At 37.5% G+C, this 26692-nt stretch overlaps 2 protein-coding genes across 4 annotated transcripts; both read left to right on the forward strand.

Moving 5' to 3' along the window:
• The first annotated feature begins 952 nt into the window (after positions 1-952).
• SPO11 (SPO11 initiator of meiotic double stranded breaks) lies at positions 953-15790 on the forward strand. The gene is made up of 13 exons (XM_050907490.1): positions 953-1050; positions 3617-3730; positions 6734-6822; positions 7432-7498; positions 7712-7820; positions 8461-8547; positions 10249-10285; positions 10508-10617; positions 11538-11637; positions 12965-13002; positions 14604-14680; positions 14879-14990; positions 15671-15790. Exons 1-13 carry the CDS (start codon positions 953-955, stop codon positions 15788-15790), a joined length of 1158 nt encoding a protein of 385 aa, XP_050763447.1.
• Positions 15791-17397: 1607 nt separating this feature from the next.
• Positions 17398-26102, forward strand: RAE1 (ribonucleic acid export 1). 3 transcript variants are annotated; one of them, XM_050907494.1, is made up of 13 exons: positions 17398-17444; positions 18069-18165; positions 18319-18423; positions 19269-19361; positions 19786-19872; positions 20848-20934; positions 21203-21274; positions 21854-21961; positions 22313-22419; positions 22507-22582; positions 23089-23283; positions 24864-24949; positions 25480-26102. In XM_050907494.1, coding segments are annotated over exons 2-13 (1107 nt in total). In that variant the 5' UTR covers positions 17398-17444; positions 18069-18075; the 3' UTR covers positions 25481-26102. The 3 variants fall into 3 exon arrangements, with proteins under 3 accessions (XP_050763451.1, XP_050763452.1, XP_050763450.1); XM_050907495.1 differs by having other exon boundaries at positions 25866-26102; XM_050907493.1 differs by having other exon boundaries at positions 24864-26102.
• Positions 26103-26692: the final 590 nt, after the last annotated feature.

Genomic DNA, 26692 nt, shown 5'->3' on the forward strand with positions numbered 1-26692 from the left:
ACTCTTAGAATTGGGGGTTTATTGTTTGTTCAGAACACAAGTTTTTAACAATGTATTGAGAAAGATTTTGAAAACATATCCCAAGTCTGTTCTAAAAATTCAGAATGCTGAAGGCAAATGATAAAAATAGTGCTAAATCTTTAATCTCAATAGAAGTTGTATTCTGTTTCGGGGAAGGAAGCTGATTTTTCAACACCTGGAGCTGCACTGGAGCTTTCAGCTTTTTCAGCTTTCTTCCAGCCACTAAGAACAGTCAGGAAGAGACAATTGATATTGAGGGAAAAAAATTGCTAGTCATTCAGAAAGGATGAGAAAAGTATTGATGAGCCATTTGGCCGCTTTTTAGCCAGTCTGGCCAGATTTATTCCAGTGACCCCGAGATCTGGGTGGTACAGAGCTTGTGATTAAATGTCTGCTCACGCACAGCAGCTCCAGAGACAGTTTTGACGTTCAGTTCCCAGCGGAGGACGTGGTCAGTCAGGAAGGGCGGGAGAAGGTCCCTGGCAGTTAGTGGGCGGGGCCATCTCCTGTCTGTTAGCAAGAGCGGGAAAAGCCATTGGTCGGTCAGGAAGGGCGGGAGAAGGTCCCTGGCAGTTAGGGTGGGTGGGGCCACCTCCTGTCTGTTAGCAAGAGCGGGAAAAGCCATTGGTCAGTCAGGAAGAGTGGGGAAAAAGCCCTTGTCAGTCAGGAAGGACAGGGCCAGCCCCTGTCTGTTAGAAAGGGCGGGAAAAGCCCTTGGTCAGTCAGTCAGGAAGGGCGGGAAAATATTGACATTGGTTTCTACAGAAACTTTCTGCTTTTTCTCTCTGGCACTATGGTTTGACCTTAGATGATGAATTTTAAGTCCAGCACGCAGAATAGCCTTTTCTAATTTCTTTGGTAATCTTTTTTGCCTCTTTTTAACATGGCTTCATCCCTTCCAGAGAAGTTGGATTGGTCTGCACCAACCTTGATGGAGGACCACAGTGTGTGTTCCACTGAAGTGCCAGCTGGGAACAAAGCCAGCTTCAGGGAAACAAGTCTGTCTGGTCATGAGAGCCACGTCCCTAGGTAAAAGATGTGAAGAATAGCACCCATACTCTCTTTCTGTGGTAATACTTAAGTAGGTAGTGCACCATTGCACCTGATGGTCTTGTGCAAAAGTGAAAAACATACTCCCCTACAAAAACAAAGGGGGTCTTACACTGCAAACAGCATCTCCATTCCCTCACACCTCTCTAAAAAGTCTGCAGGTACAGACAGAAATACAGAAAACCATGACAAAACAAACATACTGAATTTCACTAACAAAAACCTCTCATCCTTTTTTTAAAGACTCTTTCTGTACACAGTATATCAGCCTCAGAGGCTAGCACAGACTGGGAGCATCTTAAAAGTATTTTTAAAGGAAAAGAATAATAATAATAATAATAATAATCCTGAGTTCTTGGTCTTTGTGGCAGGGTATGGGAACTGCAGAGCTTTAGCGATGTACAGTTCTGGGTTTTGGAGTGTGTTGGTTTATTACATTGCGGATTTTTATTTGTAACTGTTTCTCTTGTGTATTTATATTGTTTGCTTGCTAAAGGTGCTATAATATTAATCTTTTATGCTATTAATGTTGAAGACCATTTCTCGTGCTATGCAGAAACAAGTATCTACTCATGCTGCAACCTGTTAGAAATGAGCAGGCAAACCCTGTGAGATATACAGTGCCTACCCCTTCTCTGCTCTGATCTCGCTGTTAACTAAACCGGAGTGAATTTTAAGTAGGGATACTTGGCCAGTATTTTATGTTTGCTTATTAAAACTCAGTTAATCTCTGCAAAAAGAGAGAATATCAGCAGAGGGTACACAGAGAATCGCTGTCCTCTTCCTGCTATTTTGCCACATTTACAGCTTTTGTTGGCCAGTAAATTGGGAAATTGGGATTGGAACAGAAACCTGGACTTTCAAATTCCGCAGCAAACTTTGAAGTACATCTGGAATATTAAGACAGTTACAGTGGACAGAACCAAATGAATAAGTAAAATATTTATGAGTATCAAAGCAGTGACATGGTTTAGATTTCCTATTTACCTATCTGCTCTTTCATCCATCTGCCCATACCTATTTTCATTGTCTTCAACACTCTAATTTTTGTTATGTTGGAGGTCTGCACCATAGTCAGCTTTGCTTACCTATTTTACTCTTACCATTTGCTGCATTCTACGTTTAGCTCACCAGCCAACCATTTCCTCTGTGCTTAATAGAATTTCTCTTTTGGCTATCGCAGTGAGATGTAGGATTTTAATTTGGAGAAAGAGACTATGAGTCTGAAAGTTAGGGAATCTTGGACCTGATTATGAAGCTATTTAACAGTAGAAAATGAATTTACATATTGGCTGCATGACCAGGCCTTCTTGTATTATCAACACTGCAAATGCTTCACTGTTTCACCTTTGGAAAGCCAGTAGTCTCTCTGTATCCAAGTTTATTCATCTGAAAAACAGAAAAAATCTTACATTGTGTTTGTTGAACGGTTTAATATTATTGGACAAAAATGTTAGTAATGCTAGTAGGGGGGTTTTATACAGATACTATTATGAATAACATTTTAAAATAAAAGGTGAATACTTTCCAGAAATTGCCTTCAAAAAATGATAATCTAGTTTCAGCAGAATGAGGAGTAAGTGGAAGCTGAGCTACAAAATGGAGGAAACATATTCTGCTGATAGAAGAGAGCTTTAATGACACTTCATTATTGTTTAAGGAGACTCATAGCTACGTTTTAAAAAACATTCTTGCTGATTTTGTAACAGTGGGATAATTCATTTTGTGTGGTGTGCACTGGTATTGACTCATCCTTTCTTAGTATATTACTTAATGACAAAATTGGACTTTGCTGATAAAAGTTTGAGCTAAAATAAGTTTTGTCTATTCTTTTAATTCCTACCTAAACTTAAGATGGTATATAGTACACTTGTAATTTTAAGGACAGCTGAAATGTCGGAGTCAGATTGCTTATGAAAATAAAAAGCATCTGTCATAACACTCAAACCAGCCTACAGTTTTGCTGTAAGGGATCTGCTGCAAGGTTACTTTGTCTTTTTAGGTGAAAGATACAGATTTTATTCTTTTCACAGTGCATCTGTTGAGACTAAGCCTTCATATAATTAAAACCCTAACAGTTTGTTCAGGGCAGCAGATCAAAAGGTTAACGTGCAATGGCACAACAGGAAGTATTTGTACTCTTGAACATTTTTTAAATTTACAGCATTTAAAAACAACTTAGCCCAAATCATAGCCAAAGCCAATATTACATCATTTATAGTAAAACATTAATCATTAGTCACAAACCATCCAGTTGGTCTAAAAGTTCAGCTGGTGAAAAATTTGATGGTTTCAGGATTGAATAGAAATGTACTTTTAATTGTGTCCTCAGTCATGCATCTGGAATGGAAAGTCAAAGATTGTAGAGAAACTGAGCAAAACAAAATTAAAAAACAAAAGAGTTCCTCCACATTTTTGAAACAAATGTATCCTTGAAGCAGTTTTGGATTACATGATTTTTGTAGGAGTGGAGATAGATGATCAAAACTCAAAGAAGAACTAGATTTTCCCATATGATCTGTATCATTAATTTTCTTTGTTTCAGTTCTGCAGTTCTTGAAGCAATAGAAAATGTTATTCAAGATGTACTTAAAAGCTTGGCCCAAAAAAAAGCACCTGTTCTCACACTGGCTAACAGATCAGATTGGAGGAACATAGAGTAAGTATTATATATTTTAAAGTCCTGCCTTATATTAATATAAATGCCATGAATATAAATTTGATTATGCAACTTCCAGAAAAGTTAATCATACATAGTTCTATAAGTATTAGAATCAATAAATAATTTGACTTCTTAAAAAGTAATGGCCAAATAAAAAATAATGCTTAGTAACCACTCTGCATGAACAGGCATCATGTATCAAGTAATAGCAGACCATAGCATAAAGGGGAATGTAAAACTACTGTAATAGGGGTTAGAAAGGAAAGAGAGGTCCTATAAACAATCATTTTCTGGAAGCAGTAGAAACCAGAAATGATAAGTTGTGTTAGAGTGAAAAATCTGTTTTAGGCTGGAAACAATTACTAGCAATTTCATCCTCCAGTGCCCTTTCTGTGCTTCCTCTTTTCTTTTTCACTGCTGTTCCTCATGGTATCTTATTTCTTAAAATGATAGTGATAAACTTATCTTTTTGTTCTTCAGAGAAGATGCATCTCACCTCTTCCTGTTGTATTTCTTACCTCCATGTTGTGTTCTAAGTTCATTACCAGCCAAATAAAGCAAACCAAGTTTCTAATGTGTTACCTAAACTTCAGATCTTATGCCAGCTTATCTAGACAGGATCAGAGAAAACCCAACTTGTCCTCCCTTTATAACACGCTTTGTGATTTGTAGAAGTTGCTTGTGCAACAGTATTTTTCCAAGGAACTCATTTAAACTGAAAATACCTAAAACTGAGAGATTAATTGTTTTCTATAATACAGAAACAAAAGGATAAATGAAGACACAAATCTATTTCTTGCCTTGTAATAGCTGTGGACGTCAGTGGGTTAAAGGATATTTAGATTGATAAGATTGCAGAGGTGCTTGTAAGTGGACACATTACAAATATTTGAGGTTGAGAAAGCATAGCAAACCTTCTGCATGTAACACTTTGGTGGAATACTCATTTAATGAGAATAATAAATTTCTGTCAATCAAAAAACCTGAGGGGCCTGAAGGTAATGAGTTAACTGAAAGGCTTGTATGTTCCAGGGAATTTAATGGTTTGTGTCTTGATAGTTTGACAAAAATGTTTCACTCAGATGTCTGTAAAATTAAAATACTATAACAAAGTTTTGCAATTTTTGGCAATCTTTGGGGAAACGGCATTCCAGGCTAGAAAAAGACATGTGAGATCTTATTTGCCATCAGAACACATAGGGGGAAAAACGTTCAAATTAAAACAAGTTAACATCACAGTATGTTAAAAATAAGACTCATCAATCACATTAAAAAAAGCCGAACCATTATTCATGGTGGAGAAATGTAATCTGAGATATGCATTTCCATTGAATAGTGACATATATTCCACTTTAATATAGCAGTTTAAGAAGATTAAAATAAATAGACAAATGAAAATAAAAAGAGAATGCCGAAATATAATATGAATGGAGGAAAATATAGTCAGTGGGGCATTTTTTGTCTTTTTTAGGCAGCCTTTTCATACCTAATCTACACAGCTGGAATCTGCTGGGCACAAACTAGTAGAACGAGAGAATGATTTCATGTTTGAAATGTTCCTTGTAAACACTTGTAGATGCCCAGAGAGGTGTTTACCTGAGAATGATGTCAATTAGTGAGAATGCCAGGCCTAAAGCAGTACAATCAGTCTCCGTTGTCCAGCTGTATCTTTCTGGGGGCGGAGGAGGCAGGCAGGGGAGAATAGATTTCCCAGTAGTGGAAAGATTTTATAGAAAACTACTCTGCTGGGGTAAATGCAATCCTAGGAAGAATTGCTGGATATCCGATCTAGTGCCATTTTGCAGTTGCCTTTACGAAATATCCGTGGGAGCCACATTGATCAGGCTCTTCAGCGTACTGTTTTCTGAAAGGAGTGTTCTTTATTTAACCTGAGAGAGCAATCCAGCAAAGTTTTGATTAACTGTTTTCCTCCTGTGCAGTTACAATGTAGGGAGCGTGCAAGTGAAAAGCGCAAATATCTTTTAAATGTTGCAGCACAAAGGCAAGAAAGTTACTTTAAAGCTGGCAGGCAGATGCTACATTGTGCTGTTTGTTATTGCTGTCACTTTACCTATGTGCATCGTGGTGTGTTCTGCCACCCAAAGGATGCATGGAGCAAAACCTTTGAGAAAGAAATTCAGAAACATCATGTGGGTTTAGATAAAATTATAGCCATTTTACCACCAATAGTTTTTAAAAGTACATACAAAACTCTGAAATGAAAAAGAATGCTTTAAAGACAGAACTGTCATATCATAAGGCACTAAAATAATTTTAAGTAAAATAATTAAGTGTCCTTAAGAAAAGAACTGATTCTTTTGGTGAAATGTGCACCTTCAGACATGACATGGTGAAGCATGAAATGGTGGAGCTCATTTAGATTAAACAACTGTTTAGAGAATAGAATGGACCACATTTTTGTTTCCAAAAGTTAATAATGGAATATAGTTGAGTTATTCTGATAATAATTTAAGGGCATAAATTAGATAATATTATTGTAATAATAACACTTTTTCATACATTCTACGTCAGAAAGTCACTATGTTGGACTTGAATTGTATTCTAATAATGATTCACATGTTTTCCTGTCATTTATTCCTTTGTTTTCGTGCTAAACAATAGTTGATGCTGATATATTAACAATTATGAACATGTATAAAATATTTTTCTTGTCTCTACTTTTTTCTGGAAACTTATGTATTTTAGGCTTAAATTCAGTCTTCTTGAGAAATTCTTTCATGTTTTGAAGCCAATGACCAGACGGGGGGCAGTTCAGTAGTGTGTTGAATGGGTCATTTTGGCAGATGATGACTACTGCCTGCCTTTTTCCTTTGGCCACTCCAACTCCACCCAAGTTGATGGTTTCTGTACTGAGTCTGAAAATAGCACTAGCATATTTGGTTATAGGAAAGGGGTCTGAGTCTGAATTACCTTGCAGAGAACAATTTACATATACTCAATAAGTTTACAGTTTTATTGTATTTGTTTGCAATGTATCAGATTTAAAGATTCTGTAGGCCTACAGATGATACCACATTGTACTACAAAACAAATAAGAAGTGACTGCCCTAGATCAGCACCAAAATTTGGTAAGTTAAAAAAGTCCAAAAGCAGAATTCTTGTTTTTTCTTGTATTTTAGTTCAAAACTTTGTAAAAAAAACCCAAACAAACCATAAAAAAAAAAAAATGCACTGTGATTTAGAAGTGTATGGCTAATATAACCTGATATTATGACCAGCCCTTCAGCTTTTCTCTTCTCTATCAAATTATAGTGAGTGACAGTGAAATTAATACAGCATTCTTACAGTTTCTACCCTCCCTGAATGACTATCAGCTGAAGGCATATTCAAAAGGTCTTAATGTAAAAACATCACCCTTCTTCAAAAAGCTAGCTAGTAAAGGAATCTTGGAATACAGACAATAAATTAATTTCTTTTTCTAACTCAGTCATTTAATTTCTTGGCCTGGACAGCAGGGCATACATTCCCTCACTTAACTCCATCATATTTTTTCTAATTATGCTAGAAATCATTGAGTCTATTGATTAGTACAATCTCTCTGTATTTTCATAGCATATTAAAATACATGTTTCAAAGTTTTGTTTTATGAGGCACAAATATGGGTCAATATAAAGACAAATTATTGTATATGCATTTCTGAAAATGGATAAAATATTTTGTAAAATGTATTTTTTCAGCTCTGATGCTCAAAATATTATCTGTGATCTATAAGATGGTGCAGAGCAATACTTATGCAACTAAAAGGTAACATAATACATTTCTGTAATTTCAAATAAAGTTGTATTTTAACAACGTTATTGTGAAAAACAGCCTGTAGGATGCAAACCTGTAGGATAATAGATTCCTGTACGTAAAATGCTTTAGGTTGATCTGATTATCCATGCCCTCTATAAAATACTCATGAGCCTACAGCTGGTTCAGTATTATAATTACAAATACAATATTTTGTCTTGATAGAGATATATATTATTCAGATACACTACTGTTTGGTAGCCAAAGTGTTGTGGACAATATAATCAATGACATTTCTTGCATGCTTAAGATACCTCGGAGAAGTCTACATATAGTAAGTGGCTTATTATGAATGTTTTTATCATTATTTCCAAATCATATAGATTGAACTGAAAGGTGAAATATCAAGAAAAGTTACTAGTAGGAAATACCTAGTTAAAATAAAAAGTGTCCTATGTGCAAATGAAACCTAATTATGGTTTATCATAGCACTCGAAAGGTTTCTTTCTCCAGAGGAAATGCACAGAGTTTGCTTGCTCCAAAGAGTTTGGGACAAACTGCCAGCTAAAATCACAGGGTCTTTTGCTATTATCTAGTGAAGGCAGTGCTTAAACTTCAGAGTGCAAGACATCTGTTTAGCAATTTGTACTCAAATGATTTGCTAACTTGGGGATTAAATGAAAATTTAAAGTATGTCAGAGATGTAACAACCTTTCAAATTTACTTGTATCTCATGCCTTACAAGAATTCCTTTGTATCTAAAAATGCAGTTGTTAACATAATTTATTGTAAGTATGCCTTTATGTCCACGATGACAACAACATTGCTTAGTATTTAAGAGGTTTACGGCAGTTGATAACTGCTTATTACCGGTCAGAATTCTTTTCAGAAGTTTCTTGTTTTGCCTCTGCAATATAGTAAAATAACAGCATGTAACTTCCAATTTACTGTATACAATTTACTGTTTTTTTCAGCTGTCTACTGCTAAAGGTTTTGTTGCTGGTAATTTAAGTTACACTGAGGAAGATGGTACAAAAGTGAATTGTACCTGCGGTGCAACAGTATGTATTATAAAACAGCAACAGTAATTCATAGCATCTATGTTTGCATGATATCCTGCACTTGTAGCTCAGGCTACTGTATACATTTATTATACAGACCTGTGCTTGTGGCAAATTAAGACATTACAACCTGGGTGAAAAAAGCAAGATAAAAAGTATTGCTCAACTGTATTGCAATTCTGAAGCTCAGCTATATACTCACCAGGAATATATGCTTTGGATATGGGTTTTAGCACTACCTTCTACCACAGGAGCCTTGCAGAGGAAGGCATATATATTGTGTATCTTAGGCTTTACATTACAATGTTTTGTCAAATAAGTGCTCTGAATCAAAGGATCCTGGGCACTCTGAACATACTTCATTTCTGTCACAATAGGTTGATTTCTGGCAGAGTAAGAAAATAAGTTCTTACAGCCTGAGTTAACATACTCATATGGTCCTCAGTGAGCTGCTTCTACCACACTGGGCAGACTCCTCTAGTAGCAACAGCACAGATGAGAGACTGAACTGAGCCTCTATAATTAGAGAAAGAAATCTCTTTCTGGACCCAAATTATGTTCTCATTTACAGAAGTTTAATGATGATACTCCATCAGCATAAGAGTTGATATTGTCTTCATGTGCCCAGCACTGTACAACCAAAAGTATGTAATATCAGGCTGTTTGGTCTCAGGATTATCACTTATACAGGAATTACAGACATTAGAAGGGCTTGTATTGTCAACTATTTTTATCAAGGGTGATGATACTGAGCTAAAGAGAATTTTATAACCATGGTTTCGTAAGAGTCAAGAGCCAAAAGTGGTTTGAGGAGATGAGATTCAACTAATCTAGTCCTGAAAGATTTCCTATAGCCGTGCAGAATATGAAAGCAGGAACAGAACTCAGACTTGCTGACTGTTGTCAAGATTTCCTGGAAAATGTGTTCATCGTAAGCCTATGTCAGTAATTTCAAAATGGAAAGATAACCTTAGCTGCCTATTATACTTGGTTTTTAAGCAGAGTGTAAAGTCCCCTGTTGTTAATGCTCTTCTACCGCTCTTTGTATTTTTATTTGTTGAGTTGTTCCACCCTGGCACCGGAGGTGATTTAGCAGTCAGAAGTAAAAACAGACCACACACTTCAATATATACATACTCTTTTGCCAAGTTCTTCCTCCAGTTCCTGTTTTCTCATCCATATGCTTGCCAGATTGAGCCAATCCTAATATGAGATGTAAAGTAAACATTACTATGTCTTCAAATTGTTGCTCCAAAATACTTATAAAATCAGGTTATAGGTTAATAAAAGAAAGGATCTAATGGTCTTCCAAAAAGAATACTTAAATGTTTTAAGCCTGTATTAAATTTGCAATCTTCACACCAAGCTGACTCTTTTTCTGGCTAAGACAGATAAAAAATTAATCAGGACATCGTTATCTCTGTAATGCCCATATGATGAACAATCTTCTGCGACAGTAGCACAAACACTTTTGAAAAGCATCTTGTTATAACAGGAAGACTCCTACACAACCATACAATAGAGCAGGATATGAATGGTTGATATGCTTATAAAGAGGTGAAAATGTCAGGATTGATTTTGTATGTAGAAGATGAATGGTTGTTTCAGGATGTAACTGGGTCCTTCATTACCTAATGTTGTTATTTTAAAATATATCATTTTCTCTATTTAAAATGATTAATCTCATTTTTGTTGTTTTAGGCAGTCACTGTGCCATCTAATGTTCAAGGAATTAAAAGTATCCTTTGAGCAAGAACTCTCATTGTAGACTAAAAAAATAAAGTAAAAACAAAGAATATTCCAAGTTAAACAATGTTCTGGTAATTTTTTCTTTGCTTGTTGGCTCTGAAATTGAGTCATGAACACTGCTTTTGGCTCCAGAACAGGTATTTTAGAGCATTTAGTTTTAATTGATTGGTGTGATGGATCATTTTACATGCAGCTAGCCTTAACAGAAAAGATTTAATCTCACATGCCAAATTTATGTTAATTGTAGAAAAAGATGCAACTTTTCAGAGACTCCTGGATGATGACTTCTGCAATAAATTGTTCCCGTGTATAATGATTACGGTATGCATCTTACATTTCATATCATCTAGCTAGACATAAGAATTAAATAATACTTTAGCGTTGTAGTGGTGCTCAAACTTGGTCAAAAGACCGTAATAAAATTAATATGAAACATGCCTAACAATATTTTTTTTAAATTTTATTATCCTCATAGAAATACAAAATACACATTCTAAAGAGTTATTTCCTCCAAACATTCCTTAGAGCATGGTAGCTTATCAAATTCATGTGCTGCTGCAAGGTGGCTGCCCCACTCAGTCTCAGAAAGGCTTAACTGTTGAGTAACCTTTTGTCCTTCTGGATCCTGGGTCTAGCAAACCCAAATGAAACAGAATTGGTTGATTTTGGATTGTACTGAAAGAGCTATGGAGCCTGGAGAATTAATAGGAATGCGTAAATGGAATATGCATACCTACTTGTTCTGGGACAAATTTGGCCCACAATGAGGAAAAAATGTATCCCCATACCTAAGAGAGAGAAGTATTTATACTATGCCGCATATTGTCCAGTTATAGTCAGTCATAGCAAGAACTTATTTTATATTGTTTCATTAGTGCCATAAATATTTTTGAGAAGAAAAAAGTGGCCTTCTTACACCAGCTTATACAGATACCAGGGTATATCTATACATCAACTCCCAGACCTTAAAAATTAACTCCTCAAATAGAAGAATGCTTGATACTTCTACAGTGCCTCTAATCCAGAACATCTGCCATGCTGCTCCCCAGCCCATTCCTCCTTCCCTCCTCACAGAGCCGAAATAGGAGCATAGAACTTTCCCTGCAAAATAGCTGCTGGAGAAATATTTCTGCCAGCATTTTGTTTGTTTGCTTGCTTTTAAACGACAAATGTAAACACATATGTAGCCAGATGTTGTTTTAATTAATTTAAAACTGTCTGCTTTTATTGTATTTCCTTAGGGAAGAGGCATACCAGATCTTAATACACGACTTTTGGTCAGAAAGCTGTGGGATTCTTTTCAAATTCCTATTTTCACCCTTATGGATGCAGATCCACACGGTAAATCTGTAGAGGTTCAATGACGTAAAAGGAAAGCAAAATTTATTTAGCGTGTCTTTTCTCACTTTAATGGGAAGGTACTCAGAGCACGGAGTTCCAACACAATCAGAAGGTTCCTGATTTATGCAGAATATATCTAGGAGTACGGAAGGAGTTTAACTGAAACGTCAGTACTGGCTTTACATCCCCATTGAATGTACCCTTACCCTCTGTGATGATTTTTTGTGCTTTGAGGTATTAATAAGAATCTTACTTTGTACCTAAAAAAGAAAAAAAAAAATTATAGAATTTGTAGGTCAGAATAGAGCTAGATTTTGAAAGTACCTGTGGACCTAAAAATGAGGATAAGGATAACGGAATTTTATGATCTATTGCATGATTCCACTGATTTTAATGGGAGTTAGGCACTTGACCACTTCTGAAAGTCTCAAGAGGTCCTAGCTATATCTTTACAGAGTTAAATACCATTGCAAATGTTGCTCTGTCAAGAATTCCAGCTGTTGGCTATACGATTCCTTTTGTGAAATAAAAGGAAATAACAGGAACTTTTGTAAATGCTCAGTTTGGTATAAAGCAAAATTTTTAACGACATTATGATCCTTAGGCCAGACAGACATGAAGAAAATAGTATATTTGAGTGAAGTGAGTCTTTTATTGGTTTTAAAGTAGTTCACATACACTTATATTAATAATTCAGCACTCATGTCAATAGTTTACAGTAGTGAAAGCTAGAAACTACAGGTCTGATGCCAGCAGGTATAAAGCTAATCCTAAAACAAGTCCATCACGTTCTCTATGTGCTATTCTATTACCTCAGCAGCAGGTCTGAAATTTCCCTCATTTCATGAGGGATTCTGTGTATGTGAGTGTGTATGCCTTAGTTTGAATTCAGAATCTGAATTCACATACACAAAATGTAGAAAATCTCTTCTGTATCTACACTGATCCCACCTGAAATTAGGGAGATTACTGCAAAATGAGAAGCAGCTGCTCAAAGCAATAGTATTAAGAGATATGGATTACACAGGATAAAGAAAGACACTTTTCGTGACAGATGTTGGACAATGTGTAAAGGAGCTGATTATCCTTGGTTTTGAATTGACTATGCACAGACAGCGTGAAACATTTAACTATATAAAGGTGACATATTATGCTCAAATTGTGATTATTTTGACATACTCTAAAAATAATTCTAAATCATAAAGAACCTCACTAATCATAAAGCCATAACTGTTATGCCATAAAATTGAATTCTTAATGCAGTCTTCTTAAACGTGCCCAGTGTGCAGAAAAACAGACACTTGACATTTGGTATTCTGCAACCTAGGTGTAGAAATAATGTGCATCTACAAATATGGATCTGTGGTGAGTACAATTTTTCCACTTCAAATACACTGTTTTGTAGCCCAGCCTTGAAGCTGGAATGTATGAAATGTTATAGCCTTTGTTAGAATGGTTACTGCCTTTTATCATTTTGTTTCAACACAAAGACACAGTTTTTAGGCCTTATATATCTGCAGAAACGGCTTCTTCCTGCAACAAAAAGAAACTGGATAACAATGACAGGTGTTTCATTTAACTGTATTTCACAGTTTTTCCCTGCTGCACAGGCAGTTTTCAGGCAGTCCAAACAGAAAAGTGTTCGCCACTTTGCTTTGTTTCTGCCTTAGAAGAGAAATGAAGGCTGGAGGAACCTTGGGAGGAGGAGGACATAACTTGTGAGATGGGTGATTCTCCACAAAATCATGTTATGTTGGTAAAGATTTTGGTTTGGGGTGAGAATTTGCTTATGGATACATGTGCTAGTGTGGAACATTATGGAAGAAGAGGCTCAGGGAACAAGAAGGCATTATTATATTACATTGCTAAAAGACAAGATACAGGAAGACAACATGGAAGGCAGGCAGACTAAGGTGAAGGCAGAGGGCAGGAGCTGGTGGGTGAACTGTTCAGTAGAGCAATGGAGAAAGAACATCCAAAGCAAAAAAAAAAAAACACCCACCAACCCCCCCCCCCCAAACCCAAACAAAACGAATTTCAGAAAACTGTCAGACATCAATGATGTCAGAGTTCAAATATATGTCATAACATATGCCTCAAGGACATCCAGGGAGACAGAACTCCCAAGTTCAGGTGAGCTGTCACGCCTTCAGCTCTCCTGCAAGGTGTGTAAACTGATAAACACCATCTTCTAGGATTAAATTAAATTGTCAGGTTCCTTTAAAAGTTTATTTTGTTCAGTTACAGAGCAACAGGTATATCAAATGATACTAGAATATGTCAAATTCATTACAAACAATGGAAGTATTCCTTTACACAACATGTAATTTAACTGTAATACTTTGCTGTAGGGTGCTATAGATGACAAAAGTTTTCATGGATTCTAAAAGCAACCTGATGAAATCAAGTATTACACCACCACCACTTCTGCTCAGAAAGTTGGAGTCACAAGCTGTTGGGAGCAGGGGGAGTATTCTGAGAAGTATCATTAATTGCTTATTTGTTTTTACACTTTTCCCTAAGATATTTACTATAGGCATGATACTGGACCAGATGAACCTTTGTTTGGGCTATTTTTATATGATGTGGTACTTTCCAGTAGAAAATATCAGAAATTTGCAGATTTGATTGTCATTGCTCCTCCTGGCTTAATTTTTTTTTTTTTTTGGCAATCAGACTCATATTGACTGTAAAAAACCAAACAAAACTATTCAGACTAGACCAGCCTAAATTGGACTAGTCTAGAATCTGTCATAGGCTGAAGGGTGCAAATCCTAGCGAAGGAACGGTTTCCGGCAAGGGGATATGGTAAGCTTCAGTTGCACTCTGTTCTCCTATACCATTCTGATAGTGAAAATACCTAACTATCTTTGTAATAAAATCTGACCATGACCTTGGAAGGCATATATCTCAAATAATTTAAACTAAAAGTCACTGAATGTTATAGTTGACCTTTCTTATTTTAGTCAATGTCTTTTGAGGCCCATCATCTCACCGTTCCATCTATAAAGTGGCTTGGTCTCCTTCCATCTGATCTTGAGAGGTTAGTTATTTCCCCAAAAGAAACAGAAGTATTCTTCTGTTTCATAGACAGGAAATGCAATCTGACTTAATGCACAAAAAGACAACTGACATTTCAGTCCATTATTCTTTTCAGACATTATGATGGCTTAACATAAAGAAATAAGTTGGAATAATATTAAGCATATGAGAAACTTTAACAACTTTGTTTTCTTTTCAGATTAAATATACGCAAAGATGTCCTGATTCCATTTACAAAGCAAGATCAAAATAAGTTAGCAAGTATTCAAAAGAGACCTTACATTGCTTGTCAGCCAATGTGGAAAAAAGAAGTATGTATAAACCTATTGTTTGCTATTTCCTACTCCCCACAGGACAAATCCTACCGGCTGCAATCCTGTTCCTCCTTATGATGACAAACTCTTAGTATAGCAGAACCATTAAGGTTTTGCAGCCCTAAAAGAAGGCAAGATTGAGAAAGCCCATGCCCTGGGATGTCGCTCTGAATCAGTGGGCCTCAATGGCTCGCAGGCCAGAACTGGCAGCATTTTAAGCTTTCCTGCCATTAGTCATCTGATGATCACATGGGATTTTACCGCTTTCCTAAATATTACAGAATATATTACGTCTTTATAAGTAGGGGATGCTTACAGCCGTTACTTACTCAGTACTAGACCTCTAATCTTGCCTGTAGCTTTTAAAGCATGTATCTCAATTCAGGCATATATTGTGTGAAATGGTTAGAAAGGAAGAAAAGGTATTGTGTACCTTCTCCTTCCTGTTTATACTCATCTAAATTGTTTGTGTTACTGTGAGGTACACACTAGAGAACACACGGACATACGATAAAATGAATCTCAGCTCAGTGACAGGGCCATTGCAGCACCATTTCCAGTAATACTAACTTTACAGTTCTGTGTGCACATCCAACAAGTGTAATTCTTAGTTAAATAATTACCTAACTCTGGATCAGGCTGTTACAGCATCATGCATTAATTTGTTCTTTTTTTAGCTGGAAATTATGGCAGCATCTAAACTGAAGGCTGAAATTCAAGTTTTAACTTCTCTTTCATCAGATTACCTTTCCAGAGTCTATTTACCAAACAAACTGCAATTTGGTGGATGGCTTTGAATGCTTGTTTGCAAATGAAATGTTTTTCTTGATATTGATTTATTTTGTTGACTGCTCTTAGAAAAAATGCAGAGACAGAGGAGTATGCTTTGGCTTCTTGTTAGGTTTCTTTATCACTGTATCTAGATTATCATCATCTTTTTCCTCTTTCAAACCAGAAGAGAGATTACAATTCTTTTACAGAATACTGTTGCTTCCATTCTGTGGCTTCTGCAGTGTAACAATGCCAAATGGAATGGTACATACATAAAAAGATAAGAGATATGTTCTTTCTGGCCAGAAAACGTTAAGTTCAAAAACGTATCAAGGAATTGCTTTGCCTTCTGTCTTAAAGCACAAGACGATGCCGCACCAACCTTTTTATTTTTGAAGAGAGTAAAAGACTTTGTTAACAATTTATTGCACATGCCTCCTTTTGGAAATTATTTTAAGTACAGCATTGTGGCATTTTGTGTTCGCTGTAAATTCAGACCGAAAAGTCAGAGATAATTCTTCGTTACTGCATATCTCAAGCAGCTATAAATGTTCCAGCAACCAAGTTACTATTTGTCTTCCATGGACAAGTAAGCAAGCAGATGTTACCGATTAAGAATTTAATAAACAGTCCTGTTAATGATGCACATCATAACAGAATCCCTTGTTCATTTTCTTTATTTAGTTGGCTCTAAAACAGTAAAAAGGAGCAGGAAACTGTGGTGATTAAAGTGTACAATAGATTTTATGTGAGGAAACCAGATTGACTGTGTAGAAAATACTTCCAAAATTGATCTACAGTCATCAGCATGGATCTTACAGATAGTATTTTCAGTAGACTTATCTAGTTTGGTGTTTTCACTACTGTTCCACCAGTATTAAATTCAAAAGGAAGTGTAATTCCTTTTTATTTACTGCACAGTAGCAGTGTAACTACCTACTAGTAATTTCTGGTGTCCAGGTGCCCAAACAATCTAGATCCAGACCGAGTGCAAGGCTTTCCATCAGCGGGTGTAACGGCAGCGGGGCGTCCTTACCGCGAGAGGGTCAGATCAACATACAGGCAACGGGCCTAACAGTTCAGAAACAGAGAAGTTCTCTGTGTCTGCCTTAAGGAAGGCTTTGTTTTCATGAGAGTGAGTGAGCTTCTGAAATACCTGGGGCAGTATTCTACCTAAGGTTGACACTATTTGAATTTACACAGGTGAAGCTTCCCCACGCCGCAGCAGTTGGATTTAGCACCACTGTAATGCCCAAGGGGAGCTGAATGCGCTTTGACCCGCCTGACCACTTGAACTCCCTCGACGTCGGAAAAAACCACCCTGTTTGCAACGACTACTGCAGCGCTACAAACGCCACTACTCGGCTGACCCCGTTCCTCACAGCGCAGGGAAAGAAAACGTCGTTAATCCTTTTTCTCTTTCCTCAGCGGCAGCGCCACCGAGCTCCCCAGCGGGCTGCGGGCAGCGCAGCGGGAGCGGGCGCGGCCGCTCCCACCTGCGCTCTTCCCGCCCAGCACACAGCGCGGCAGCCGCCTCTCCGCCCCGCCCGGCCAGGGCGCAGGCGCCAACACCGCCCCCTCCGGCCGCGGCGCCTGCGCAGAGAGACGCGGCCTGCCCCCGCACCGCCGCCGCGTTAGCCGCTGGGCCGCGTCGCTGGAGGCAGCGGGCCCGCCACACGGGTGAGTGAGGGTCGACGCCGGGGTCCGCCCCGTGCTCCCGGACGGCCCTGCCTCGCCCGCGGCAGCGCCGCGGCCTGCGGGCGCCCTCGGCCCCGCTCCAACGGGTCGTGTGTCCCCCCCCCACCCGAACGGCCGCTCCCCGCGCCGGCCGCTGGCCGGTCCTGCGGAGGGGGAAGCGGGACCCCCGCGAAATGGCGCGTCCTCGCCTGCCGGGCATCCTCGCTGCCCCGCCGGGCGGGCTGTAGGCAGAGACACGAGGCTGGGGGGCGTGCCGGAGCGGGAGCGCCGCCGGGGCGGGCTGTGCGGGGCGCGGGGCTCCCCGGGGCGGCGTTGCTCCCGCAGCCCGGCGGTGCCGGGGAGGGTTGAGGGGCATGGGGGGGTTAGTTCTCGCCAGGCGACGAGTGGCGAGGGATCCCTGACAGCGGTGGCACGGTGGTGACCGGGAGATGTCAGGGATCCAGCTGCAACGAGAAGTGTGATTTTTTTTCGAATTTCGTATATTTTTATATCTCTGGGTGCCTCCCAGGCGGGGTGAGGGGTCTGCTGGTGTAGTGGCTGTGGTGAGACACCCTAGGGATGCTGGAGGGCCTTGCAGGTCTCAGTAAACCTTTTCCTCGTTTGCAGGGCAAGGATGAGTCTGTTTGGATCAACATCAGGGTTTGGTACTGGAGGTACCAGCATGTTTGGCAGCACGACTGCAGATAACCATAATCCGATGAAGGTATGTGCATTAGCCCCCGTGGGAACTACTGTTCTGCTGCTGTGTTTTAATGCGTCACAGCAGTACCTATTGACTCACCCTACAGAAGTAATAGGATCTTAGTGCACAGTTTTCAAATGTGGCTAATTTTGTTTTGTCTTCTGTGCTTTATAGGATATTGAAGTAACATCTCCGCCAGATGACAGCATATCTTGTTTAGCATTCAGTCCACCAACATTGCCGGGTAATTTCCTCATTGCGGGATCGTGGGCAAATGACGTAAGTACTCACAATCAGACCCACAGATGAATAAAGTGGGAGCACTGGTGTCTAAACTGCAAAATGTGATCCTAAAAACTTGTGCCAGGGCACCCGGAGATTTTCCTCGTTGCGGAACTGCAAAATTTGTGTTTGGTACCAAGGCACTAAGTTTGACATAGCTGAGCTGCTTCAACTGAGAAATTCGGTTCTGATCTTCAGATAAGTCATTCCTCTGCCTGTGTGTTTTAAGCTTCAGCTCGGAATATGTAGTCAATGTTTTCCCTATTAGATTTTTATTACTTCAGTTTTTCTTTTTCCTACTTGTTTGGTTTTGAGCTTCATGTTCTTATACAATTAGGCTAACATAGTTATGTTTTGCCCAGCGAAAGAACCATGAACACAATGGTAAATCATCCAGTTTGATAGTGTAGTCTCAAAAAGATTAAGTTCCTACAACCTTATTGAAGTTTCTTTGGATTGAAGGGTGAGATCCCAACTGGCGCAAACAGGGAGGGGAAGACAAATGTGAGCGCTTTTTTTAACTGTTCTGTTTGGTCTCTTGGCCGGTAGCCTGCAGCAGGCAGCTTCTTCCTAGCTGATGGTTAAAGGTTCTCTGGGAGAGCACTGGGAGGTGTTATGTGAGGTACTTTTGAGGTGGGATTGAAGTTGTGGGTTGAGTTGTGGCTGTACAGATAAAAGGAACATAATCAGAGAAAAGAAGGTTTCACTAGTTCTGAAAAAAGCTTGATGTTTATAATCATACTTTTCATTTGATAAACTAAGGCTGGGATCTTCAAGAAGAGAAAACTTTTAAGTTCTTAGTGTTAAATATGTTATGTCTGTATACAATTCTCCTGTTACAGGTTCGCTGCTGGGAAGTTCAAGATAATGGACAGACAATTCCAAAGGCTCAGCAGATGCACACAGGGCCCGTACTAGATGGCTGCTGGAGTGATGTACGTTCCTATTTAAAAATGAATAAACAATTTTTACCAAAATCCTAAATAAATTGGTATGTGGTTTCCAGACAGACACGGGTGCCACATGTAGATGCAGCCCGTGATTATTGTATAGACTGTTACTGTAAATATGTGCTAAGCATGTCCTAATAGAATAGACTAACATGGGCATAAGAAGGGTAAAAGTGAGTTTAAAAGTAAGAATGTATTTCAAGCTAGATAATAGCTAGCACAGTTTTCTCTTTTACGACATACAATCGTAAATAAATTTCCGTTTTTATGTTTTTTCTTTGTCTTGCAATCCCTGTATATGTTATATTAATGTTATGCTATTACTAGAAGAGAATAAGACTTGACAGTTTTTTAATAGATACTACATGATAGAGCTATTTAATCTCTTGGCTTTATTCTTGTTTTTTAGGATGGGAGTAAAGTATTTACTGCTTCCTGTGATAAAACTGCCAAAATGTGGGATCTCAACAGTAATCAAGCTATTCAGATTGCACAAGTAAGTAAGCAAGCCCCAAGCTATTAGGTTTTTTTTCCTTTTCTATTTTTATTAAAAGCTACCTTTATTAGCAAATTAAGCTAATGTCCAGTGCTTCTGAAGTAGATACTGCTATATGAAGAAGTTGTAGGGTGCTTTTGATATTTTTGAGATAATGAAGTGCACATGAATAGGGAGATCTGCAATCAAAGTGATTTGAATAACCTGCACAGCTCTTTCCTCTATTTTACTTGAGAGAGCTCTTTCCATTGCTGCAGTGATTCACTAAGTCACCCTGCTGCATTATAGGGGGGGAAAAAAAATTAAGAAATCATTGAATTCACTTTCACAAATACCAGCTTTCTGCTGCAGCAGTAGCAGGGATTATAATTTACATTCTCAATTTAGAAGTGAATGTCTGTTTAGAATATGTAGTTACAGTGACTAAAATGAGTTACCAGTTATATAATTTAAGAAGAGAGTTAGTCCTTTTAATGATTGCTTCTTGTAACTTATTTGAGGTGATAAAATTCAGATTCTCAGTCTTGATTTTAAAATCTTGTTGGTGTAATTAACATAGGCCTTTCTTCTGTAGCTGTTGTCAGAAGCTGGTTTTTTTATTCGTTTAATATAGTATGTTATTTATTACAAAGTATTGATTTTTATCATGATGGATAATATCCTTTATAAATAAATAAAAAGTCCTGCTGTTCATAATTCGTATTTCTGCTGTGACCATCTTCCTATATAGGGTGACTTGATTGTAGTTCTTTGTGTCAGGAACCACTTTTTTCTTATGTGGGTGATTTTACAGCACTAAACAACACAATAAGGTCATGACCAACCTTTATCCTAACTGCCGTGACTAAAATAACGAATCACTTTTCTTGAATGGGTAAAAAGTGTAAATGCATACAAAAAATATGAGGAGCATAAACAAGAAATGTGGACTGTTATCGTAGTAAATGTATGTGTGTTTGTCCTTTTTTCCTTCAGCATGATGCTCCTGTGAAGACTATCCATTGGATTAAAGCACCAAATTACAGCTGTGTGATGACAGGAAGCTGGGATAAAACTTTGAAGGTATAATTTTTGCCTGAACAAATGGACGCAAAGTGTGCTAGTAATCTGTGTATAAAAATATTTATGTGAAGTGAAAATGTTTTATTAAACACTACTAGAAAAAACAGATTAATGAAATAGCCTGTGAACTTCACAGAGAGTTGCAGTATTTTGACTCTAGACAAGAATGAAACAACTCGGTACTAATTGCATTCTCTTTACTAAAGTAATTTAAATGGTGTATCCTCAACTCCAAGCATAAGTTTGTTCATTTTTCTGTTTCCATCAGTTCTGGGATACCCGTTCACCAACACCTATGATGACATTGCAGCTCCCTGAAAGATGTTATTGTGCAGATGTGGTAAGCCATGATATATGGTAAACTAGTGTCAGCTAGATGACTGGAAGTATGAGTAAACTGGCAATCTTTGAGGCTTCTGTAGGTTAGCACTAAATACCAACTGTTAGTATAGAATCATAGAATAGCATTCAATCTCTGTGTGATTTTAGCAATAAAACATAAACTGATCTTCTTGATCAGGGTCTGGAAAATAGGTGTTTGCATCATACAAAACACGTTTAGTATCCTTTTAACATCACAAAACCAAATTAGCATTAGGACTGACCTACCCTCATTTCTGGATGAGTTTGCATTACCCCTGTTGCAATTCACATTGGAAGGGTCAGCTAATAATTAGAAGATTTTTGGTATGTTTAATTTCTGAATGGCAGGGAAGAACTGATTTGTTTTGTTTGGAGATATGTCTACAAATGAATTTTGTTCTTTCTCATCTTCACCTTTCCCTCCCTCTCTTCCCCTCAGAAAATAGTCTAATTCCTTTAACTTCTTCAGGGATTTCTGCGAAATAATAAATATAGTTCTCTCCCATGCTATTAACACAAGTGTGTCTCTTCCAACCTATTTTACAACCTTATCCAGGTTCATCCTATGGCTGCTGTGGCCACTGCAGAAAGGGGTTTAATAGTTTATCAGTTAGAGAATCAACCTTCTGAATTTAGAAGAATAGAATCTCCTCTTAAACACCAGGTAAATGATTACATTTATTACAGGCGTATTTGTACAGATTGTTGAAATTCTGGGCTTGCCATTTTTTGGTAAAAACGAACAGTGTTTCAAAACCAAAGTACTTTATCTTGGTATGGCGCATGTCCTGGTTTGTCATTGATGTGGTGTTGTTGATCTTCATAAGGATTTAGAAATGTAAATATTGTGGCACAAATTCTCAATAGAATTTGACCTATCTCTTGACTTTGTGTTTTTGCTTTACTTTGCATTGATGTATGTGATGTTTTGTGTCCCCATGGAAAACAGACAGCATTCAGAAAATCTGGCCCTCAGGCCTCTGTCTAAAATCCTCTGTATCTTTCTCAAATTTAGCATCGCTGTGTTGCTATTTTTAAAGACAAAGTGAACAAACCTACTGGATTTGCCCTTGGAAGTATTGAAGGAAGAGTAGCTATTCATTATATCAACCCCCCAAATCCGTAAGTATCATTTAATAAAACATGCTTTCTTTATTGCTCAGTTTACAGCGAGGAAAGTAAAAAGACTTTTTTTTTTCCCCCCACCAGTGCAAAAGATAATTTCACTTTTAAATGTCATCGCTCCAATGGAACAAACACATCAGCACCTCAGGATATCTATGCTGTAAGTATTCAGCATATACCACTAGATCATTTATACAGGGCAATGTATACTGTTAATGTAAAATCGGCTATGAATTGTTTGTTCTCCTTAACTTTAGGCAAGATAAAAGGTCATCTTAGATGTATGTTTAAAGACCAGTCATAGTCATACATTAAGAGGAAAGACAAATTTTTGTACTTCCCTTAAACCAAGCACCAGATCAACCATTGATTAAATCTTGGTGGAGATGACACTTGTTAATTTTGCTGATATTAATATAGTTGTGTAATGGGATTATGCATTGAATTTTTACGTACTACAAAAAAGATGATGCTTTCCTTGTTGCTTCAGTGGTTTTTTTTTTTTGTTTTTCCAGAGAACATATCTGAAAATATTTAAAAAAAAATAAGACCTATATCTAGTTGAAAAAAGTCTTTCCTGTGTATTTACTCTCTCAGGATTCAGCACGTGTGTTGTGAGTGTTCCCACGTGTGGTGCTTTACATAGTATTTTTTATGATTCTGCAGGTAAATGGGATAGCATTTCATCCTGTCCATGGTACTCTTGCAACAGTAGGATCTGATGGTAGATTCAGCTTTTGGGATAAAGATGCACGAACAAAGCTAAAAACATCAGAACAACTTGACCAGCCAATATCTGCTTGTTGTTTCAACCATAATGGCAATATATTTGCATATGCTTCCAGTTATGATTGGTCAAAGGTAAGAAAGGTTTAGACTTACACTTACAGTTGACAGCTAAGACTGTCCTTTTCACATGAGGCTTTCACTGTTCTTTATAAATAGTAGTTGAGTCTGTCTAATTTCGCAAGCATGCAAGAGAGCTCACAATGGTCATTTTAGACATCTGATGAAATTTAACGCTGAAGTAGTGCATTCTTTGGTTTTTAGCTTCAGTTGGATAAGATTGCTAAACAATGCTATTTTGCAAATGTGGATAAGCAAAATGTAAATTACATGATTCAGAAGTTACTCTGGTTGCTCACACACATTCTGCTGTGGGGAGTGTCATGGGGCAATGTGGCACCCTAACAAGTTGCCACAAATTTCTTTGAAATGCACATCTCTGCTTCTTCTGCAGATTCTCTTTAACTGTAAAAAAAGCTGTGACTGTGGTTATAAGCACTTAAACCGGTGTTTGAATGCCATGTACTAAATTTCCAGTACCATTCAGCGCAGCTTGCTGGTAGCACTTATATATTTCTCTTCCAAACTTGTCTCAACAATATATCATTAAGATGCAAGAGAATCACAACAAACCATATGTGGAGAATCAATACTACTTAATAGTTTAAGAAGGGGGTGGCAAGGTTCGAATGTAACTGATTTTAATGGAATGGCAACTTCCATTAGAAGTGTTACTTTCCTGTTATAACTAGTGTTTTTAAATTTGAGCTAACATTCCTTGTGGTTTTGACTGAAATGAATGTAGAAATCACACAGATGAACTTGATTGCATGCCACAAAGAGCAAAGTTTTAATTTACTGCATTTTATCTGGTCTTCTGGATGCTGCCCAAAGTAAGATGACTTTGTCAGACGCTAGGGCAGATGAATTCTTCTATTCTGAATGCTTGGGTAAACTGCAATGGTAGATACGTACCAAGGTATCTTTCAGATCTGGAGACCAATATTAAGTAGTAAAACCAGTAGGTATTAAATTTCCTTTCTAGAACCATTTCTGTCAAGTGGAGTTGGTAATTTTCAAGTTGTGCATTGGACTTTAATAGCTTTATTAATGTTTATTCTCCCTGATTTGAATACTTGCGTATTGAGTCAGTAATGTGTATGCAAGTAATGCCAATATGCAGTTGGGGAACAGAGATATTTTTGCAGTTGCCTGTAGAACTTGGGCTTCACTTTGAAAAAACGTGACCTTATTTCAGTTAAAAGATAGAAAATGTAAAGTGAAACTGGGTGGCCATTAAAGTTTTAGTTTCTTCTTTGCCTAGAATGACATTTAAAAAAAAAATCATATTGAGCTCTTATGCTGCATCTATAAAGTAGAGCTTAGAGATATGTGGTTATTTTTTATGAAAAGTCTTTTATACCTTAAAAATCGATAAACGTCCCCTAAATTTTACTTTATGTGCACAGTTCTTGTAATTACTTGTTATAGTAAGCTGCTTCTAATCCACCTATGTTGTCCAATATCTGGTCTGAAAGACTTTAAGATTAAATCTTAATAAACCAAATTAATGGAATATTCGTATTCTTACTTTTTAAGGTAATGCTGATATTTCTTCTTTGAAGAGAGTAACTACAGATGATTTTTCTTTTTAGGGTCATGAATTTTATAATCCACAAAAGAAAAACTACATTTTTCTGCGAAATGCGGCAGAAGAGTTAAAGCCTAGGAATAAGAAGTAGTGAGTATGAGTCTGACTTGTGTTACTCTACTGTTTTTCTGCCATTCCTGCCTCTACTCCACTGCTCTTCTGCCATTTGTGCCCTATTGCACCACGGTTCAGTCAACTTTGGATCACTAACATATAGCAGGAACTGTAAAAATTACATTAAATGTATTCTGACTTGCTGGAGAACATTTTCTCAAATTAGATATTCCGATGTGTATAAGAAAGAGAGGCTAGTGTTCACATGACTTAACCACTGTCTGTTCCACAGCAATAATGAAATTGCAGCAAAATCTAAATCTGGGTTAGATATTCCTGCTTAGAAGTGCAACCATTTGTATCTATGGATTTATTTTATTAGTACTACATTAAAATGTGTTAATTATAATAGTTCTGGAGAAGTTGTATAAATACTGTATTTTTTGTAAGTACTTGAAGAATTGCAAGTAATTCTTCTTAAAGGAGGCTTGTTATTACTTATTATTCAGGGGTTCTTTCATTGCTTTCTGATTTTTAAAATGGAAATATTGTCTACTGTATGCCAGGAAGAAATGCCTTGCAGATTGTTTTCCCACATTTTTTGGATGAATTTGGTAGATATGTAAGTGGCCAACAGCAGTGACAGAAACTCAAGACAGAAGATGGGCACAGTGCAAATTCTACTTTATTTTTTTTCTTACACCCCAGCAATGGACATGACTTTTGAGCCAATGATACTCGTGCTTATTCTAGTCCAAAGGAGAAATTGTCAGTTGTGCCAAGTGATACATAGTTCAGTAATACAAGCAAACCATTAAAGGGTTTGTTTTGTTCATGACCAAACCAATGTGTGCAAAATACTTGTGGCCTAAACTGCTTTAAAACTGACACCTTTTAGAGTTAAAAGTTGGTTCTTTTACATCTCTTTTAACGTGTTTTTGTCCCTTAACAGGGGTTTCTGGACTGAAAAAAAATACTCATTTTTGTATTAACTAGAAAATAGTGCTGGTGAGTTTCATCCTGATCAAAAATGCTGTGAAACAAAACAAGTGGGTCTCTGACTTGAATCTACCACTGTTTACTTTTAACTAGCCAGTTGTATACATGCCAAAGTTTTCTTTTTAGAAGTGAATGCTTATTATTGCTGTTTAACTATTGTTTGTTTGTTAATGACTAAATAAAAATGGGGGGGGGGCGCATGTATAGAAATACCTGTCCTATTGTACAAATTCTCTGTAAAACTGTATGTTGTAACACTTATGGTTATGGATTCATGCTACATTTCAAATAAAATTTTTACTAAATGCTTTTTTATATTCAAAAGTTCTATTATAATAACATGGGCAAGGTGGTGTGCTTCACTTCTAAAAGCAGCTTCTTGTCCTTTCACTGTAATTCAGATACATTTTCTGAAAGTAAAGTACTTCTCCTTCAGCTGCTTGACCTGGAAAACTAATGCTTTTTCCAGTTGCTATTTCATTATGAATGGTTCCCGTGGTTTTGCGTCAAAGAATTAAGAGGACTAACGTGAAAGGCCTTTTGTTTTCCAAGAATGAAATCAAGTTCCTTGCTATCTCAACAGCCAAACACCTGACAATTTGTCTTTAGTACAAATGAATCACACTGTCTTCAAACTCTCTACAGCCTGTTGGTCCTTCAGCTTCAGACTCTTCTCTTTATGGTGTTCATCAGTTTTTGTTGGGTGTGTATTTCTTGTTTGGTATAGTTGTGTAGTTGAGGAAAGTCCATGAAATATACTCTGCTGTTCTTTAGAGCTGC

The sequence above is a fragment of the Gymnogyps californianus genome, chromosome 17, assembly GCF_018139145.2.
Source record: "Gymnogyps californianus isolate 813 chromosome 17, ASM1813914v2, whole genome shotgun sequence".
Lineage (NCBI taxonomy): Eukaryota > Metazoa > Chordata > Aves > Accipitriformes > Cathartidae > Gymnogyps > Gymnogyps californianus.

Excerpts from the sequence above, each read along its gene's own strand:
- RAE1 (XM_050907493.1), top strand. The coding sequence starts at position 18,076 with ATGAGTCTGTTTGGATCAACATCAGGGTTTGGTACTGGAGGTACCAGC. Across the intron at positions 22,420-22,506 it reads TATATCAACCCCCCAAATCC|TGCAAAAGATAATTTCACTT; the intron begins GTAAGTATCATT and ends TCCCCCCACCAG. Across the intron at positions 23,284-24,863 it reads CCAGTTATGATTGGTCAAAG|GGTCATGAATTTTATAATCC; the intron begins GTAAGAAAGGTT and ends TTTTCTTTTTAG.
- SPO11 (XM_050907490.1), top strand. The coding sequence starts at position 953 with ATGGAGGACCACAGTGTGTGTTCCACTGAAGTGCCAGCTGGGAACAAA. Across the intron at positions 1,051-3,616 it reads CATGAGAGCCACGTCCCTAG|TTCTGCAGTTCTTGAAGCAA; the intron begins GTAAAAGATGTG and ends TCTTTGTTTCAG. Across the intron at positions 7,821-8,460 it reads CTCGGAGAAGTCTACATATA|CTGTCTACTGCTAAAGGTTT; the intron begins GTAAGTGGCTTA and ends TGTTTTTTTCAG.